The 20791-nt window shown below is 47.8% G+C and overlaps 1 protein-coding gene across 2 annotated transcripts in view; it reads right to left on the reverse strand.

The window, feature by feature from the left end:
- Window positions 1-6335: 6335 nt before the first annotated feature.
- Window positions 6336-20791, reverse strand: part of SHD (Src homology 2 domain containing transforming protein D) — a gene marked incomplete at its 3' end in the record, with an annotated part of 32944 nt that continues 18488 nt past the window's right edge. Inside the window, exons 5-8 of one of the 2 annotated variants that reach the window (XM_083483999.1) lie at window positions 18934-19017; window positions 16037-16214; window positions 10642-10761; window positions 6953-7139 (exon numbers count right to left, since the gene is read on the reverse strand). In XM_083483999.1, the coding sequence (XP_083340125.1) occupies window positions 6953-7139; window positions 10642-10761; window positions 16037-16214; window positions 18934-19017 (569 nt within the window). Of the gene's footprint in view, window positions 7140-10641; window positions 10762-16036; window positions 16215-18933; window positions 19018-20791 lie in introns of both variants that reach the window. The other variant, XM_083484000.1, reaches the window with a different exon arrangement.

Below are 20791 nucleotides of genomic sequence, written 5' to 3' on the forward strand. Positions count from 1 at the left end.
AGGTGTACGGCGGTGTACTAATTTATTAATAATAATAATAATAATAATAATAATAATAATAATAATAATAATAATAACAGCAACAGTACTAACAGCCATATGGTGTAGGTTTGGCTGAGCTTCACCCGCGAGCTTGAGTTGGACTCTGAACCTCGGTCTCCCAGGTCCCAGTCCAACGCTCCAACCACTGCGCCACGCTGCCTCTCCCCTGGGTTTCCTCCCCCCGCAGCCCCGACCTGCCCACCCACCCCCAGGTCTCCCTTACAGTCCAGACATCCAGACCAGGAAAAGGCCTGAGTCAGGCTGCCTGGCCTTATGGAAAGTGTTTTTCTTGCCCTAGCAGATCAATGGGGCTGCCTCTGGCGCTGTCCCTCCCACTTAGCCGCGTCTCGGAGAGACGTAACTTGGCCTGGCCTTTTCTTCTGCTGACTCTCCCCGCCTCGCTCTGGTGCCTGCAGCTGGTTACCGCTTATTTCATATTTTAAGAGGCATTTTGCCTTACCCTCCGTTCTAGGGCAGAGAGCTGTGTTTAGTCCTGGGGGTGGGCAGGATGCACTCTGCACATGCCTAATGGCGCTCTCGCCAGTGTGCAGAGAGGGTCAGACTAGGACCTGGGAGGGACCAGGGTTCAAATCCTGCCCAGCTCGCAGGGTTGTTGTGGGGATTCAGTGAGGAGGGAGAATGAATGCATGTTTATTATGACGGCTAAACAGCCAGCATAGTAAAATTCAGCATAATTTTTACATAAACATTAAAACAGTGAAATTTAACAATCAATATACTAATTTAAATAGATTTAAAATATGTATCCGAGGAAATATAAAGTCCATTAAAAGTTTTTTAAAAATAGAAGAATTTGACTGTGAGCTATGTCAGATTATGACTATTTGGGGAGCAGGGTCACCTTTTGCTTTCTTTGACATTTCTGGTGACCTGGGGATTCCGGTCAGACAGGAGGCCACTTAAACACTATTCCTCCGTCCTCTCTGGTCCTTTTCGTACAAGCGGCGTCATGAGAGGGGCTCTGATATCTGGTGAGGAGGGAGAAAACCCTGAACTTTTGTGAAAACCCTGAACTCCCCTTGAGCTTTGGGGAGAAAAAATTGGGATTTAAAGATATAAAATACAGTCCTAATACAGAGCCAGTGTGGGACTGACCCCTGCCTCTCAGCCTCACCACCCTCGCAGGGCTGTTGTGAGGGTTAAAGGAGAACCAGCGTATGCCACCTTGAGACAAAGATGGGGAATAAATGCAATAAATGCAATAATAAAATAAACAATACTGCACTATTGTCAGTTGTGAGTGCTGGAACCCACGTGGAGTCCTAAAGGTTATAGCAATGTCGCTGGGATGAATTTCTGACCAGCTTTGCTTTGGGGATGAAATGAGGAAGGGAAGAACGGCGTCACATATTACCTTGAGCTCCTCGGAGAAAAGGGTGAGGCAGAGGTTTTTAAACAGAGGTCTGCTGGCCGCCGGTCTGCGGGTTGAGCTAGATGACCCTTGGGGAACCCTTTCAACTCACAATTCTGTGATTCTCTAAATGCAATAAGTAACTAAGACTAGGCCTTGGCTCTGTCCAGTGACAGCGCCTTTCTTCCAGCCTAGAGGCTAGTAGGAAGTGGCAGAATTTTGTTGCTTGCCGGGGGGGGGGGACACACCACATGTTGCAAAACGGGTTTTGGGGTGAAGGGTGGGGTGAGGTGAAATAAAAGGCTGGGTGCCCAGGCACCCCCCCCCCGACTCCCCATATAAGCAAGAAGCCGCTTTTGCAGTTGCAGCCACCGAAGGGCCATCCAGGGTGCCATAATTCTGATCTCTGCCTCTTTTCACCTTGAAGTGACAGGAAGCCTTCTTGGCGCAATGCTCTGGTTTCTATGGAGACGAGGGTCCTCCAGGCGATGGGATGGAGCCTGGCTGAATTGCAGGGGGGGCGGGGGGGAGAGACGTGGAGGTGAGGCAAACAGCTGGTCTTGGGTCAAAGTGGGGTGCGTTTGGCACAGCTGGCACATTATCCTCCTTTTTGTTTTGCCAACTGCGGTAAGGGATTTGTTCCAGTAACGCAGCACCTGTTTCAGATGCCAAAAGGGAGCTGCAGACTGCGTAGAAATTATTGTACATGCATTCACTCCCCGGCCCCCACCCGCTGCACCAACTGCAGTTAAATCTGTGGTTCCTGAAGCTGGGATGAACTGACTATATTGTCGTTTTTGCTTTGCATTGGTGTACCTTTTATTTTTATAATAGTGGTGTACCTTTTATTTTTATAATAGTGGTGCACCTTTTATTTTTATAATACTGAACTTATTCTGCGTTTGCTAAATAGTTGGTTTTTGTTGTTTGTAGATTTGCTGGCAGGCTCTTCATTTTGTACATTTGTATTTCCAGAGCTCCCAACTTGGATGTTTTGAATGTTTGCTGTGAGCCTCTTTGGGCTCAGCTCATTCTGGGAAAGCAGAATAGAAGTAAAACCAACCAACCAACCAACCTGGTTCCTCCTTAAAAAGCTGACAGAAAGAGGTTTTCTAAACATAAAAAACCTGAGCCAGAGACATCAAAATGACTGTTTCTTTTTAAGAATTGGCTCAGAATATTGGTCCACTTAGCTCTGAATAGAACTTACCCAGAAGGACCAAGGCATGATGGGAATATCCCCACCTCACTCTAAAATCCCCAGCATCTGGTAGGCAGGCAGAGGATTGATGCCAAAAAAACCTCTCACCACACATTTAAAGCACATCCAATGCACTTGTCATCTCTCCCAAATAATCTGGGGAACTGTGGTTTTGTTACAGGCTCTGAGAATTACAGCTGGGTGAGGTCTAAACTACAGCTCCTGGGATGCTTTGGGGGACGTCATGTGCTTTAAATGTGCACTGGGTCTGCCCAGGGTCACTGAAGCACCAGATATCAAAGCTGCATGGAGCATGAATGTACAGTATGTCGCTGGGTTTGCTTGCTTGCTTGCTTGCTTGCTTGAATTTTACAACTGGTAGTTGCTTTGAACTGCAGTTTGCTAAGGGCACTGAGAGTTGTTAGGGAACTGCAATTCCCAGTGTGGTTTAACAGCCAGTCTCTCTTCCCAGGGAGCTCTGGGAAGAGGCCTCCTAACAATTCTCAACACTCTTAGCAAACTCTGGTTCCCAGGATTCTTTGAGCGAATCCAGGACTGTTTAAAGTGCTTTCAATGGACAGTGCAGATGTACAGTCTGCATGCACAAACTGCTAAGCTATGTACAGTATGACTCACCCCAGGGCAACTATTTGTGCACCCCCTCAGTCCTGCCTGCTCTGACTGGCAGCAGCTCCCCAGGATCTCAAGCAGAGAGGAGGACTTCCACACCCCCTGCCAACGGATCCTTGTTAGCTGGAAAGACCAGAGGCTCACCTGGGGACCCTCTGCATGGAAAGTGGCCGTCCCCACCCTGGGCTCCATTCCCTTCCTCACAGGGAAAGAGGCCTCTCAGTGAAGAAGGGACAGACAGGGCCGTGCGGGTGGAGGAGTTTAATGCAAAGGCAACACCATCGTGGCGAAGAGGAAGGGAGGAAATATATTGCACCAGAACACAGGACAAACAGAGGGAACAGGCCCCCTCCCACACGAGATGCCCAAGGAAACATGGAACAAAGATGGCAAAAATAGCTTGGAAGGGAGGGAGATGACAAGCGACCCAGCCTGGGACGGGAGAAGCCTCAGTCCTGGGCCACAAATAGCTCTTGTGCTGCCTGCATGGCCAACGCCCAAAGCAGCAGCCCCCACATCTCCCCTGCACCATGAAGAAGACGAAAGGCGTCACTGAAAGCTTCCTTCTCTTTCCTGCTCCATTTAGCCTGGAGTAGCAACAATTACCAGGCAATCCAATCAGCATCTTACTCTATTTGGAGCAAAAGGGTCTTGTGGCACCTGGACGGCTAACAAATGCATCATGGCAGAAGCTTTCGTGGAGTCAAGCCCACTTTGTCAGATGCCCTTCTGCCTTCTCCGTGGGCAAGACGGGTCAGTCCCGATGCAAAAGAGCAAATGAGCCCTGATCTGGCAGCAGGAATGGCAACAGCCAGTGCTTTTATTCCAGGGGAAAAGTTGGTACTGCCAGCACAAAAACAACTGGCAAGATCCATGAAGCAGAGCGGACTCTGAAACTGCCCTCAAGGTTGCCCATTATGTAGAACAAAGGAACATCAAAGGAACCCTATAGCATGCCATGACTTTGAGTTAAATAAAAATGTTAATTAGCATTTTGTGTTAATTACCAAATGGTGTCCATTATCTTACCAATGCCACACTACCTGTGCTATCAGTGACTGTTTCTTGGGGATGTTTCCTTGCCCAACTCACAAGGAATTAGAAACACACACACACACACACACACACACACACACACACACCTTGAGAACAGAGCATTTTAGAGCTGGTTATGTCATCAAACTCTTGCCAGCTTCCTTGAAAATTTCCAAATGATGACCACTGCAGTCTGGGATGGCTGTTACAACAGGTCCCATAAACAGACAGACCCTGTGTTTGCGGTCAGCCTCAGGTGGAAGGCATCACTCCCCATCTGCTAGCCTGCCCCTTATACAGTGGTGCCCCGCAAGACGAATGCCTCGCAAGACGAAAAACTCGCTAGACGAAAGGGTTTTTCGGTTTTGCGTTGCTTCGCTAGACGAATTTCCCTATGGGCTTGCTTCGCAAGATGAAAACGTCTTGCGCTTTTTTTTTAAAGCCGCTTGAAGAGGCGCAGTTGCGACAGGCCGTGCTTTGCAAGACGAAAAACATTGCAAGACGAAAAGACTCGCGGAACTGTTCGACAGTGGAATTTGCTGCCAAGGAGTGTGGTGGAGTCTCCTACTTTGGAGGTCTTTAAGCAGAGGCTTGACAACCATATGTCAGGAGTGCTCTGATGGTGTTTCCTGCTTGGCAGGGGGTTGGACTCGATGGCCCAATGGGTCTCTTCCAACTCTAGGATTCTATGAGGCACCACTGTATAGAGACCCAAGAGATCACTTTCTGTAGAGAAAGAAAAAAGGGCATTTTCAAGAAAGAAGGGCATTTTCGCTGGCCAGGTTTAATTCAAATCCATCCAACCTCCTTTGGGGAAGTTTCTCGGGCAGGGTGGAAGGAGAAAGAACTTGCCCAGGTGAAGACCACCTGGTGGAAACCCTCACACATACGGTTCTCAATTGTAAACTATATGCTGATCTCCGTCAGCAATTTCTAGATCAACTCTACATCCCCAAATGGAAACCAGAGTTGGAGGTCATACATTTTCTATTACTGAGGAATGATCAGGAGCTCACCAAATTTAGTGGCTAAATATCTCTATTTGGTTTTTTGTCCTTGAAATACTCTGCAGACGCCTGATCGCCCTGGAGACCCTGGAGACGTGACGATAGACTGCTCTGCCTCCTTTCTTTTAGCAAATGTTTTGTGCCACTGGGGAAGCGGTAATTCTGCATTGATTCGTTTTGGATGTTTGGATGTGATGCCAATAAAAGGTCTGATGATGATCATGACTTTCTGAGAGCTTTCTTCACAAAAGCAAGCAGACACACCCAGGCAGACATGGTCTGGTTTCTCTTGAGTGACAATACTAGCCTCATAACACAGGGAGCACCCCTCTATGTACAGACTGTGGGGGGCTGGGTCAGGAAAAGGAGATGTAAAGGCTATAAATTATGGTGATTCAGAGGTTTAATTTGAAAACAAGCTGGGTTTGAGTTTCTTCGTATCTCTGGTAACCTGTCTCTTAAATTATGGGTGCTGGCTTATATTATGGGCGCATGATCCGTATTCTTTTATTGGTACTCTTGCTGTAGGTTTGTCATGGCCTTTGGCAAGAACAATAAACTTATATTGAATTGAATTGAATTTCCGCCTTTATCTGCCTGCCAAGTAAGATTCCCCTTAATGCATCTGACAAAGAGAAAGCTTTGTGCCATGATAAATTTGTCAGCCGCCTAAGGTGCCACCAGACTCTGTTTTGCTTTTGCTGAAAGAGCTTGCTGCAGAGAGAGGATGGAGCGACTCTGGTCCTTGAGGGAGATCCTGAACCAACAGGACAGAAAGAGGCTCCTTCTCAAAAAGGTTTTGAAGCAGAGGCCGACCTGCCAGGGTTGCTGCAGCCACCCATTTCCTGCCTTGCTGGGGGATAAATGAGACGGCTTCTGATGTCCTTCCCAAATCAATCAATCCATGTGATGCACCGGGAGTGCCAACAACAATTGGCCACACTAAACGTTACAGGAAAAGAGGGCATTGCTTTTTGGGTGGGACAATCGTACAAATTGGAAATATTGCTTTTTGGGTGGGACAATCGTACAAATTGGAAATATTGGATCCTGAGCCTGCTGCCAGGTGGAGGCAAACACAAGCCCTGGGTGCAGGAACCGCCACCCCCCCCTCCAAATTCTGGCTGCTTTGAGTAATTCAGAAAAACATGAGCTGCGTTTCCTGTGTTGCAGGGTCCAGCTCTACAATTGTGTGAGTCTACAGTGGGGAGCCTCTGGAAAGCAAGATACATTCTGAGATCTCAGAGGGCTCATTCTCCCCTCCCCATGAAGGCAGGGTCAGCAGGGCGGACTTTGCTGTGAGGCTGAAATGGGAAACAAAACGTAGGGCAGGCTCTGGGGGCAGCCTCCAAACGGGGCCTCCTGGCTCAGAACCCAGCAAATTGGGACAGAGATAAGCAAGGCCAGAGGGTACCCAGCAAGTGTGGGGAAGGGCAGGTCACCCCAGGACACCCTTCCCCACTGCTGGAGACGTCCCGGTTGTGGAAGGAGGGCGGCGGCCGGGCGGCAGACTGTCCATTGTTCTTGCTTAGGAGCAGGAGCCTCTCCTCCCGATGTTCTGCACTCCAGACATTCAACATGCCAAGTCTCTTTGGATCAAATGAAAAAGAAAGAACAAAAGAGCAGCCCCTTTGCTCCCGCAGCAGCCAGCGGCCAGAGTCCTCTTCACAGAGTCTGAACGGCAACTGGATACAGCAAGGAGAGGTGCTCAGCACCTTTGACGGGCAGCTCTTGAGCCGTGTAGAAATGGATGACTTCGGGGACGCTGTCGAAGGGGGCGCTGTTCTGGCCCAAGACGTACTTGCTCTCCTTCGTCCGGGTGAATTTCATGTGCATGAAGCCTTGGCTGCTCCTGCCAGAGAGAGAGAGAGAGAGAGAGAGTCAGAATCTGCACCCCACACGCTGTGTTCTTGGGTTTAATTTCACAGGGGGTGTTGGAGGAGGTGCTGGTCCTCATGGCTTTGGAAGCTAAGAAAGAAAACACAGCCAAGTTGTTTCCAGAGCTGTCCTGCTTTCATTCCCATAGGAAGCTGCTTTGCTCAGACCACTCCCCCCCCCCCCATGTCTACCTGAAAATACCCTCCAGGGGTCCTGATTTTCCAGAGACAGTCCTGGAACTACAGGAGCCATCCCAGTTTCTGATTTGATCCCAGAATGTCCCGCTTTTCATTTTTCCTCCCCTCCACGTCTTGGAGAACAATTAAAAGTGTTTTGTGTGTGTGTGTGCAGAAACAAGAGTCCAGTTTACAAGGAAAATAAGGCACCTACACCAAATAAAAGAAATGGTGAAGTTGGCACACAAGGCCTTTCCTATAATTCTGAAGGAAAATGTCACCAATCCACTTTAAATTCTTAAATGGCAATGCGTCAGCAACCAACCATTTATTAGGAAACATGTGGCGTGCTTATCCGTTTATTATAAATTGTCTATCAGAAGTAAGTCCCACTGCATTCAATGGAGCTTACTCCAAGGTAACAGGGTCAAGGCTGCACAGCTGTACACTGTGGTCCAAAGTATTTTTACTCATTCGCACCGAGTTCAAAAGGATTTACTCTCCTATTCTATTCTATTCTATTCTATTCTATTCTATTCTATTCTTATCCTAACTTTTTCCCTAACAGGGACTCAAGTCAGCTTACCACTAAAATTTTATTTAATTCCATTTATCTGTAGAAGCTGTTGTGCACAATCCCTCCCCTCGCACATTTTTCCTTTACAACAACCCTGCAAGGTTGGTTCAGCAGAGAGGTTGCCCTTGGCTCAAGGTGTATGCGTGCATATGATGTCTATGTAAGATGAAACACAGGAGAAGCTTCCTGGTGTAGAATAGGGGTGTCCCTATTTTCATCTGAGAAATATTTGAGGGTGGGCACTGACAGGCAAAGGCTCGCTGGGATTTTAGCCTGCCCTACTCAGAGGTGTCAGGACTGAACTCCTTTACATAAAAAGCACCTGCTCAACAGACTTTCCCATAAAGGAGACCCCAAGTCTCAAGTCTTTGGCTGCAAAAGACAAAATTGGAGGACGTGAATGTTCCCTAACAGAAGGCAGAGGGTGCTGGTGGAAAAGAGCAGACTGCAAGAGTCTGAAAGTGAATTTCAGGAACAGGCGAATGACATTTCTGCAGCAAGCTGTCCACAGATCATGAGGTGGGGAGGGAATTGGTGCTGGAGGGAGAGAGGCCGTTTTAATGTTACGGGTTTGACAGAGCAGGGAAGGAGATGAAAGGCCACGTCCACCGCAGTTGACATGGCTGGGTGTGATCAAAGCGCCAAAGGACTCGGGAGGAGAAGGGGGTCGGGGAAGCCTGGAACGCCAAGCTCTGACTTTTTGCCGCAGATTATAACTCATCTGTCACTTTGCTTTTCCTCTTTCCCTTCCGTTGCAGACAAGGGATAAATCCTGATGGATTAAGACGCTGCATAATCACGACAGAGGAAGGGGGTGGGAAGCCTGGCAGAGTCCTGGGTCTGCCCAGAATGAAGCCCAGCTTTAGGGATGCGCCGATATTTCAACCTTCTCGTTTACTTACTATTTTTGTATTTGTATATCCCTTCCTCTTCCTCCAAGGAGCTCAAGGTCAGGGGCCTCATTTCATTTCCACAACGACCCTTGAGAGAAAACAGCGACTGGCCCCCAAAGTCGCTTGGCCAGCGTCGTGGCCAAGGGGAGATTTGTACCCTGGCCTCTCCCAGGCTCCCCTCTAACCACTGCACTGCTCATCGATTTAAAAAGCAAGCATCAAAAAAGCACTTAAAGAACATGGATCTTAAGAGAAAGGGTGGCCTCTTCAGTATCAACCAACGCCACACGCATGGAAGAGCCAGGCTGGTGCGCTCCCTCTTGGCGCACGCCGAGCCCATGCGATCGCACGTGGAGGCCCCAAGCGATGAGTGCTTCATCGTGTTCATGCACAGATCAGAGGGACAGATGTTCTTTGCTCTCCGAACAGCAGGGCTGGCTATCAAATATTTATCCCGGTGCCAGGAGAGGGGAGGAAAAAGGCTCCCTCGCTCTCTGCTGGGTGCCTCCGGAGCATCCCATAATAGCAGGGCAGCCCCTTTTTGCCCTCTTCACCTTGCGTGTCCCAAGATCACTGGCGGATGTAAAAGTGTCGCCTCTGGGACAGACAGCGCCTGTGGTTTTGGTATATGAATTTCAGGGATTAAATGTCTGCTGTTTTTCATTCCTTGAACACTTTGGTTGCTTTTACAAATAGTAGTAGTAGTAGTAGTAGTAGTAGTAATAATAATAATAATAGTAGTAGTAGTAGTAGTAGTAGTAGTAGTATTTATATCCCACCCATCTGGCTGGGTTTCCCCAGCCACTCTGCACAGCTTACAACATATGAAACACAACAAAACACCAAACATTTAAAAACAAGATATCCTTTACAAGCAACAAGCAAACCAATAAATCATTTAAACCAACAACAACAACAGTTTGCAGTTATATCCATATTAAGGTAACCGCCACCCCCAAGTAAACATTTAACCAACACCAGCCCAACAAAAATGAAACAGAGGAATCAGAATCAGAACTGTCTAAAACATTTTACAACATTTTAGCCAGTTGCCCCAACCCAAGCGCTGCTCCAGCCACGTCCCAGGAGCCCCTCTGAGCCGTCCAGGGGGAGTCTGGGCCGCCCAGGCCAGGTGGAAATTGGCCTGGCAGCAGAGAGCAGGCCTTTCTTCCAGCACTCAGGCAGCAGAAAACAGATTCATTGCTTTAGTCTTTTTGCAAACCGCTTCAAGGTTGTTTATTATTATTATTATTATTATTATTATTATTATTATTATTATTTAGATCAAACGGCATATAATTTTTGTAAAACCAATAGCTTGCATGTTTCTAGTTTATCGCAGCTTTTAATGCTCAGGAAATTTTAGTTGCTTTGTTTGCACACCCTGCCATTTTAGGAGGCAAGACTCCAATTTTCTTTTTTCTTTTTTTTAATCAGACAACATTTAGCTTGTTAAGTCTGTGTTTGATGAAAAAGTGCATAAACTGCTTTTGAAAAACCAAAGTATCTCCATTGTGCCTTCTGCAAATGTCAGGAAATGCTAAATCATCATCACAAAAAACAATAATATTAATATATAATGTACCTGCAAGTACTTGGCAGTCATTCTTTAAGGATTTTGATGTGATTTTAAATACCTCTTACCAAGCAAAGCTAAATTATATCAATTTAACCAGCATATATTTCAGATCCCCAAGTTGTGTTGCAACTTTTTTTTGCAAACCTCGTTTTTGGAATTTGAAAGCTGGAAAAGTCAACATGCCCATCTCCTGGAATATTCCTTAAGATCCCGGTTTGGAAAGTGCAGACAGGGAAGAAGATGCTGCTTACCTGAGCGAGAGAGAGTAGTCGTTGCGGCTGGTCTCGCTGTTCCGGACCAGGTAGCTGCCTTCCTTGCAGAGGGTCAGGAGGGATTCAGCGTCGGCTCGGCTGATGGTGCCGTGAAACCACCTGGGGGGGGGGGGGAGCCCAGCAGGGTCACGGCTTGCAAATCCTCATCCCTTTGCCCAGACCCCCTTCCTCTACCTTTGCTTCTCTTAGCATCCTTTCCAGGGCCGGCTCACCCGTGTGGCAACGTGAGGCGGCCGCCTTGGGCGGCAGGACTCCCAGGGGCAGCGGAGCCAGCCTCCAACAGATCCATTGCTTGCTGCTGCTGCTACTGCAGGGGGACCATTGGGGGCTGGATCCTTCTCAGCAACACCCCCACAGTGATCTCCAGGCAGATAAGAGCCACTGTTGGTCTCCTCTCATCTTTAGGTAGGTGATAGCTACCCTCTGGGGTCTCCACTCCCACGGCCTTTGATTCACACTTTAACTATCAGGTAAGGTTGACCTGATTCCCCCATCTTCATTCACCCCGTCTTCCCTGGCGCAGGGAGCATCCTCGCCAAAATATCTTGGGCAGGCCCTGATTCCTCCATTGGGAGGGACCTTGGAGGTCAGTGGCTCCAGCCTGCGGCAGACGGTCTGTTTGGGGAAATGGGGTACCACCCCACCACCCCAAGACTGCCTCCACCTCATTATTTATTATTTTATTAAACTTGTGTACCACCCTTTATCCACTGTCTCGGGGCAGCTCACAACATAAAAATACAAGATGAAAACACAAAATACGTAACCCACCCCAACCCATAATTCCCTCTCCCCCCACAAACAGGTTTAAAAAGATATGGGCTGTTAATCAGCCCAAGGCCTGGCTGAAGAGGAAGGTTTTTGCCTGGCACCTAAAGATAGGTAATGAAGGCCCCAGGCGAGCCTCCCTGGGAGAGCATCCCACAAGCAGGGAGCCACTGCAGAGAAGGCCCTGTTCTTGTGTTGCCACCCTCTGGACCTCTCATGGAGGAGGCACACAAAGGATGACCAGAGGATGATCCAGGGTCCAGCAGAGGCAGTTTTAGAGTAGCGCGACTAGATCAGCCACACTGGGTGCTGCAACAATGCTGTAGAATAGGGCATGAGGAGTGGGGGGGGCACATTTTAGTGTCACACAGGACAATGCTGGAACTTGAGAGCCCCAAGTCTGCCCCTGGGTCTGGGCAGGCTCATATGGGGAGAGGTGGTCCTTGATGCTTCATAGGTCCAAACCAGCTCTTTGAATTGGGCCTGCCTAGAAACTAATGACCAGCAGTGCAGCCTGACACTTGATGCTCCAACCATCTTGCCCTGGAGAGCAGCCTGGCTACTGGATTCTGTTCTGACCTCCCTGTCCTTTAATGCTTGGACTGATACTCTCGAGTTGCATCCTCTTTCCAGCTCCCTCCTCCTCACATGCCTCTCTCAGGTGTCAGTATGAGAAACCCTTCCCCCCCCCCTCACCTAAGCAAGAACTTGCAGACATGCAGTGAAATGGGATGGAGGAAGATTCAGGACAGAGACAGCAAAGTCCTTCTTCAGGCAGCATGTTGTTTAATGATGGACCTCCACCCCGAAGGAGGCAGATGGGCACCACCTTGGGCAGCTCTAAATGAGGATTGGACCAAGTCATGGAGGAGGAGAAAGCCATTGCAGGGGCTGGACTGGATGACCCTTAGGGTCCCGTCCAACTCTATGATTCTAAGATGAGAGGTCGCCTTGATTCTCTCCTCTGAGGACAAAGCAGCCAGCAGCCGGACTGCCTTCTTCTTCTCTGGCACAGTTGGCTTAGAACTAGAATCCTTTGTCTTTCCAAGTTGGGCACTTCCTACAATAAACAGTGTGATTGTGTTCTTACTCTACAACATGGGTAGGTAAACTAAGGCCCAGGGGGCTGGATCTGGCCCAATCGCCTTCTAAATCCGGCCTGTGGATTGTCCAGGAATCAGCGTGTTTTTACATGAATGTGTCCTTTTATTTAAAACGCATCTCTGGGTTATTTGTGGGGCATAGGAATTCATTCATTTTTTATTTTTCAAAATATAATCTGGCCCCCCACAAGGTTTGAGGGATGGTGGACCGGCCCCCGGCTGAAAAAGTTTGCTGACCCCGGCTCTACAAGCACCTCTCTCTCTCTGAAATTGCAAGAGAAGTGTCACTCTCTGGACAGTTAGCAAAGGAAAGAAGGGCGTCCAGGTAATTTCTGGTGGAGGTTACAGACACGAGACTCCTAACAGAATCATAGAATTGCAGAGTTGGAGGGGACACAGAGGGTCATGTAGTCCAACCCCTGCAAGGCAGGAATCCCACCCACAACCATCCCTGGGTGGGCTCAAACCACCAATCTCCTGGCCAGATGCCCTGGTCCTTTGTGCCCCCAATTAAGGCACAAGGGGGGGGGGGTGATTGGAGGTTTCGGCCCCACCTTCCGTTTCCCCATGGCTGTAGGAGGACAATTTATTGGAGCAGTACATTTTCAATAATTTGGTCAATAGCGGCTAACAAGAAAAATTACCCAGACAAAAATAAATTAAAACATCAACAATATCTAAGAAACATGACAAGAAATGCAATGATGATAATTCTTTATGATTAGTCAATAGCAGAGGATAATAATGTCCCATTCAGACTCTGACGGAAATTGTGCGCAAGGGAGACAGGGACTTCTTTTACGTAACACAGCCTTGATCTTCAAAGCTAGTTTTGCAGAGCCTGAGAGATTTAACTGAACCCAGCGTGATTATTTTATTTTTTTTCCTTACTCTTGTTGAGCAACATCAGATACCCCTCCCCCCACCCCAAATGAAATATCCCAAACTGCCTTTGAAACTGTTCTGTCGGAACGGCACTAAGCCACAGAATTAAGTGTAGCCTGGATAATTCCACTGCCTAAAAAACAAATTTAAACATAAAGTTCCTAGTCCATAAGGATGTATACAGCTGTGTGCTGGGGGGGGGGTGTGTGTGCTTGAGGAATTTCCAAAAGAGATCCTCCCCCTACAGAGTCTTTTGGCCTGTAATTCTCTTGCTCAAAGACAGATATTCTTCTTGCAGAGGCCAATCAGTGCCTTGATTTCCTGGGGAATTTTCCTTTTGGGAAAGCTTGTTTTATCAAATAGGCTTGGGTCAAATGAAACAGCATGAATTATGCAAATCAAGCCACTGGGCATCGCTTTGCATAATCTTTGCCAGGCACAGGGGTGTCCATTGGTCTGACTGCATTGCTGAACAAGAGCAGCAAAGCAAAAAGACCTCCCACCACCAGGCCTATGGGATAATCCCCTGCACATGGGTAGATTTGCACTCTGATTATTCAAAGCATCCTGCTCTGTGCCTTGTCTCTGACAGTAATCCTCCTCGGATGACATACTTGGGTCCATTAATTCCAATGGGTCTGCTCCGAGGAGGATTCAGTCTGAGACAATCTTCTGACGCACAAGGTGGAACAAGCCCTCCTGGATCAGGCCCGCCTCCTGCTCTCCCCATGGCCAGATGCCCCCAACCCTCCCCCCCCCCCGGAGCTCAGCCCCATTGCTGCCTCTGCCTGTGGAGGAAGAGCAGCGCCATCGTCCCCTGCAGCCACGGAGAGACCCCTTCGCCACAAACTTCTTTTGAAGCCATTTACGTTAAGGTTACCAGATTTTTCTCAATGAATTCGGGGACACTTTTCAACCTCCTACTAAATAGATGGATTTTGTCAGCGGACTGATTTGTAAATCCGGGGACTGTCCCCGGGAAATGGGGACATCTGGTAACCTTACCCCAAGGGTCATAGTCCAGCCCCCCTCACTGCAATGCAGGAATCTCCACCATTTATTTTTTTTTGTGCTCTGGCAACTAACATTCTGAAGGTAGACTGCTGCTGAACAGGGAGCTTTACCTATTACCTAACTGATTTGTAAATCTGGGGACTGTCCCTGGGAAACGGGGATGTCTGGTAACCTTGATTTAGGTTGGTGGCCCCCCTGGCGTGAAGGACTCTCCTTTGTCCTGAATCTGCCCACGTTCAGCTTCATTGGATGTTTACGAGTTATGGGGGGGGGGGATCCTGGGAACAGCAATTTACCTCTCCCAGGAGCTGCAATTCCCAGCCCCTTTAACAAACCCCCGTTTCCAGGATTTTTTGGAGGGAGCCAAGTGTTTTCCATGCATTTGCATGGAGTCAGACTCCCCTTGAAGCTAAGAAACCAGAGTGCTGGCCCCCCATGGGATGATTTCCGGGGGGGGGGGAGGAGTTAGATGAAGACCACCTCAGGACCACCCACCGCTGAGTGAACTACCTTCGACCTGAACAACTTAGGTCAAGGGTACCTCAATCAGTAGAGCATGAGACCCTTAATCTCAGGGTTGTGAGTTTGAGCAAAATATATTGGGCAAAATATTCCTGCACTGCTGGGGGTTGGGCTAGATGCTCATTGGGGTCCCTTCCAACTCTACAGTTCTCTGATTCTGTGATCATGAGTTCATCTGCAGGAGCACTGTTGGCCGTTCACGTTCAATTGGCAAGGCTCAATTGACAACACAATGAACGGAGTCTTTATTCTCATTGGCTCAGTCCTCTGGAACTCACTGCCACTAGAGATTCAGCAGGCATATTCCATCTCATCTTTTAAATACCTGCTGAAAACGTTTCTGTTCCACCAGGTCTACTTAGGAATGCATCTGTCCATCACAGTTTGTTAATTTCTGGTTTTAACATTTCTGCATGGTTTTCATTGCATAATATGAGGCACAATGATTGTAAATCACTCTAACTTTTTTGCATAGCAGTATTACACTTACTTACTTGCATGCATACACACATGTGTATGTGTGTATGGCAATCCCCCATCTATGCGCATTTAAGACGTGCATAACTGCACACATGCAGACCACACCAAACCTGGAAGTGACCCAAAAACGTCACCAAAAGGGTCGTAATGGGGTGAGGTGGAACAGGGTGTTTGCAGGCTTCCTCAATGGTGCTTCAAATATACGAACATAACCCCCACTTAAATGGGGGGGGGTTTGCCTGTACACACACACCCCATCCTGCAGGAAGGATCCCGATGAGTTTTTGATATGTTACTATTTAAATATTTGCAATAACTAAAAATTAAACAAAAAAGCAGAATACACAGCCAAAATCTCCCTTATGTAGCATAAATGACTCATAGAATCATAGAAGTGGAGAGTTGGATGAAGCCCCCAAGGGTCATCTAGCCCAACCCCCTTGCTTCCCCTTACACCTGGCACTCCCCTCCAAGGCCCCACAGATCTCCCACAGTCCTTTGCTACCTGCAACTCTCCTTGCACAAAGAAGGAAGTTTGGTGCTGGCCCACAAATGCATTTTTACACGGGTGTCGTGGCTTGCTGGCACCTCCCATCACTTACGCCTGGTTTTCCAAGGGCAGCAAGGGGTCAATGCGCTCCGCGGCAGGAAGGCTGTGCTCAGGGCTCTGCGACCGGACAAACTTGGAGCTCCCCGTCAGGTGTGGGCGCCAATGTTCTTTGTGTGTGGAAGAGGCAGCGGCGAGGGACGTCCATTCCCAGTCTGGGGTCTCAAACTGCACTGTGTGGGGAGTGGAAAGGACCCGTTAGACTGGGGGGTTCAGCTGCTGCCCAATGGATGGTTTTTTAAAAAAATTAAAATCCCCCCAGGTGTAAACAGAGAAATCTTCAAACTTGTTTTATTGATTTTTCACAAAGCAAAAACATAAGCATTGAATTGTTGTCCAGTATCACAACTTGCATTGCACTGCCTGGAGCAGCACATGAGTCTCTTGATCTCAGGGGTTGTGGGTTTGCGCCCCACCTTGGGCAAAAGATTCCTCCACTGCAGGAAGTTGGGCTAGACAGCCCTCATGTCCCTTCTGACTCTACAGGAATTAAGCAAATGTTATGGAGAAAGTGTGATGTGGTGGTTGAATGCAGACACAGGATTTCTTTTCATCACACTGCAGACTGTTTATTAGCTTACCAATGCCAGGATACCTGTCCTATCCATGATTCTTTCATGTGAATGATTTCCTGACGACAGTTCAAGGTCAAAAGCATGCCAACTTAACATCAGAAGAGGCTGCTGGATCAGGCCCAGGGCCCATCCAGCCCAGCTTCACAATGGCACTCTCCCCTCCTGTGGCTTTCAGTGGAGGCACAAAGAATTTGCCTGTTCCCTTTTTAAAGCCATCTAGGCTGTAATCCTCTCATTGGGCTCTGAAGCCTTTCAGGCCTCCCCGTAGTCAGTGCAGTATTTGTTAAGGAAAGGCCTTCAAATAGCGCGGCACTGTTTTCATTTTCTGTATTTTAACTGATCTCTGGGCTTTTATATTGCTCTAATTCTATTCCAGTTGAATTACTTTTCAATGACGATCTCTTAAATGTATTTAGCTGTTTGCATTTACAGTGGATGCTCGGGTTGTGAACATGATCCATGCGGGAGGCACGTTCACAACCCGCAGTGTTTGCAACCCACAGCGCTGCATCTGCGCACGTGCGGTTTGCAATTTGGCGCTTCTGCGCATGTGCAAAGCGTGATTTAGCACTTCTGCACATGCGCAAGTGCCGAAACCCGGAAGTAACCCGTTCCGGTACTTCTGGGTTTCAGCGCGTCCCAAAAACACGCAACCTGAAGTGTCTAACCTGAGGTATGACTGTATTGTTTATTTTTTCACAGCACTGATAACCACGCTTGACTGTAAAAACAAAACACACTGAAGTTCACAAAAGAAAACGATAAGATCGAGGAAATTTTACAACCCTGCTTTGAAGCATACAAAGGTTTAAAAGCACTAAAACAGATTAAAATCATGTCAACTTTCTAAGCGTCTGGGAAGGCATGTTTGTTTTTAGAAGGCACCTGCCTGATCTCAATGGGCAGGGAGTTCCAAAGGGAAGGTCCTGCCCCCCCCCAACGATTGTGTGGCTCCTGGAATGGTGCCAATTCCATTTTACCTGTGTCATTTTGTGTTAGCTGCCTTGAGTCCCAGTCTGAGGAAAAGGCGGAATAAAAATTATAATGGAAGAACAACCCTAATTTATCACTGTTTTTAATCCTTCGGTCATTTTTTTTGAATTAATACAGAGCCTGACCTTCTTCACAATGCTAATCTTGGGGTGGGCTTGTGACAGGATGTGGAAAATGCAGGTGGGGGGCCATTTGCACATGGGACATGCCACGCATCCATGTGCAAACCAGCTGTCATGAATGTGGCAAGCGCAGGAACAGCAGGGAGGAGGGATGGAAGAGAGACGAATCAGAAGAGGAAGAACAAGAGGGAAGTCCCGGGAGACAAGGAAACAGGCACAGAATACAGAAAAGCGAGGAGGGGGGCATTCATTGGGCACCCCCCCCCCCTGGAACCATAGGGACTAGGGCCTTTAAGGGTACCTCCAGGAGGACAGGTGTATTCTGTGGCATGTATGTTCTTGTCTCATAGGAGCCAGTGTGGCCTAGTGGTTAGGATGTCAAACTAGGGCCTGGCAGAGACCAGGGTTCAAATCCCCCCTCAGCCATTCAGCTCATTGGGGGCCAATCCCTGCCTCTCAGCCTAACCCACCTCACAGGGTTGCTGTGAGGATTAAATGAGGAAGAGAACCATGTGCCCCACTTTGAGCTCCTTTGGGGGAAAGAAAGTGGGTCAGAAATGCAATCATATAAAATAAATAAGCCAGAAATACTGCAGGAGTGACGGGTTTATTCTGCGTCAGTTGCTGTTCTATGATGATTGCGAACAGTGCAACTAAAGCAGGGCAAAAAAAGAGAAAGAAAGCAGAGGATTTGTAGTGTGAAAAGTTATGGGATTTCAGCAGGACGCACTGACTGGAGACAAAGCTGTGGGGCTGCCCCAAAACTTTGCAGGCGCAAACAGGGCTGAGAGTGGGGAGGGGAGCATCCAGAGCACAAATCATCACGAATGTGCAATAAACGCACTGGAGGGACCCCGAGAAGCAAATGCTGGAGTTTTCCAGGGGCCAAATCTCATGCAGACCTTTCGGTCCCCTTGTGAGAAGGCAGCCAGGTGAAGGCTCCATGCCTTTTCATACCTGAGTGGAACGCAGAAATTCAGCAGGTGCAGCTTGTCTGCTGGGGAAGCTGCACCCGTTGAACATTTGCCTGCCCTGTGGAAACTTCTGTCTATGTAACAGACAGCAACCCCAGTGCCACTCAAAGCTGGAGTCAAAAATAAACACAGCGCCAGCCAGAGAGGGCAAGAGAGGGCAGGGGGAAAGATGTTTCCAACCCAGGGGAGAGAGGCTGCGGTGGGTAAGAGGTTAAAAAAAGACGTCACCTTCTGGATCTAGGGATTCCTCTGTGCCCGTGAGTTGTCCTACCGGAGGTGGCCAGGGCAAGACTTTATTCTCCTTAATGTCTACTGCAATGGGAGAGGGCATCATGGAGGAGAGGAGAGAGAGAGAGAGAGAGAGAGAGAGAGAGAGAGAGAGAGAGAAGGGAGGTGGTCGGGAGGAAGGCCAGGCGAAGGGAGGAGAGATGATGGGAAGAAAGAAGGAAAGGAAGGGGATAAAAAGGGAGGAGTGCAAGTGAGCAGACAGAGAGAAGGAGGAGGAGGAGGAGGAGGAGGAGGGGGGGAAGGAAGAAGAAGAAGAAGAAGAAGAAGAAGAAGAAGAAGAAGAAGAAGAAGAAGAAGAAGAAGAGGAGGAGGAGGAGGAAGAAGAAGAATGACAACAGAGAAGGGGAAGGGGGAGGAGAGAAGAGAAGACCAGGGGAAGGGAGAAGAGGAAAGGAATGCAAGAAGGAAAGGAGGAGAAAGAAGAACTTATGGGGAAAGGAGCACAAGGGGAAGAGGAGAGAGGGCAAGGAAAGAAGAGAAGAAATGGAAGAACAGAATAACAGAGAAAAAGAAGGAGCAGGGGAATTCATGGAGACAGGAGGAGAAATTTGGTGGAAAGGGGAGAAAAGAAAGCATGAGGAGAGGGATGAGGAGCAGAAAAACATGGAGAGGAGGGAGAGAAGAGATGAGAAAGAGGAAGGGAGGAAAGAGACAAAACAGACATGATAAAAAAGAAAAGATCTAATGACGGACAGACAAGGGGGGACAGGCAATTGCCCCCTCAGCCCCCTCCCTTCACAACAGCCATTCTCTCTAAGTCTTGCCCCTCAGCTCTTTTTAATGATATAAGTCCTTTATTTCTGCTTGACACTGCAGAAGACTGGAGGATACATAATATTTTTAAAATATATAATAATGTTCTTTTTAAAGCTATAATATTGATGGAGTATCTTGTTTTCATATTTTTTTTAACCTGTTCCTCTTAAGCTGGCAAAACAAAACAAAAGCAAAAAGTTCCTTACAGTTCAGCAATTTGGAGCTCCATTCATAACAAAAGTTTTAAAGCTTTTAGAATGCAAATTACGTTTGTAATAATTGACTGACTAATCTGTATTTTTATATGCCAAATGTGATAATTTAAAAGCTAAGCCCAGTTATACAGAATGCCTTTTATGTTCCAAAAGGAACAAAGTGACATTTGATTTGTAAAGCGTGCTTTTAAAAAAGCACATTTCCCCCTTTTCTCCCAAAATTTCTGTCCCTGAAAGAAGACCCAGGAATGGGAGTCTTGGGAGTGGGGAGAAGCTGGGGGCAACAATAGAAGAGCAAGGAAGGCAAAGAACGAGGAGGAATTTCAAAGAATGGATTAAACAGAAAAGTTTGGCCCTGTCTCCTGGCTCAGAGATGCTTCCAGAAGACAGGGGAAATTGGCTGAGGAGCTCCAAAAACCTGGAGTCAGAGTCTACTCTGAGGAGGACTTAGCTGGGGAGACAACTACTATTAATTATAATGGCTAAAAATAAATTTAAAAATTGTCCAGTAGCACCTTAGAGACCAACTAAGGAAGTGTGCCTGCACACGAAAGCTTATACCCAGAACAAACTTAGTTGGTCTCCAAGGTGCGACTGGACAATTTATTTAGACTGCCTCAGACCAAGGCGGCTACCTAAATCTAGAATAATGGCTAGGAATTTGCCTTTAAAAAGAGAAGAGAAATGGGATTCTCAGGAAGTTGAATTCTGCATATAGGGAATTCTGCATATTTACATCCCTTCCACCAAGGGCCAGATTTAGGTTTGATGAGGCCCTCAGCTCCTGAAGGTAAGGGGGCCCTTTTATACGTCCAGCTGCCCTTTGT

Source organism: Podarcis liolepis (genome assembly GCF_965112155.1).
Source record: "Podarcis liolepis genome assembly, chromosome: 18".
NCBI lineage: Eukaryota > Metazoa > Chordata > Lepidosauria > Squamata > Lacertidae > Podarcis > Podarcis liolepis.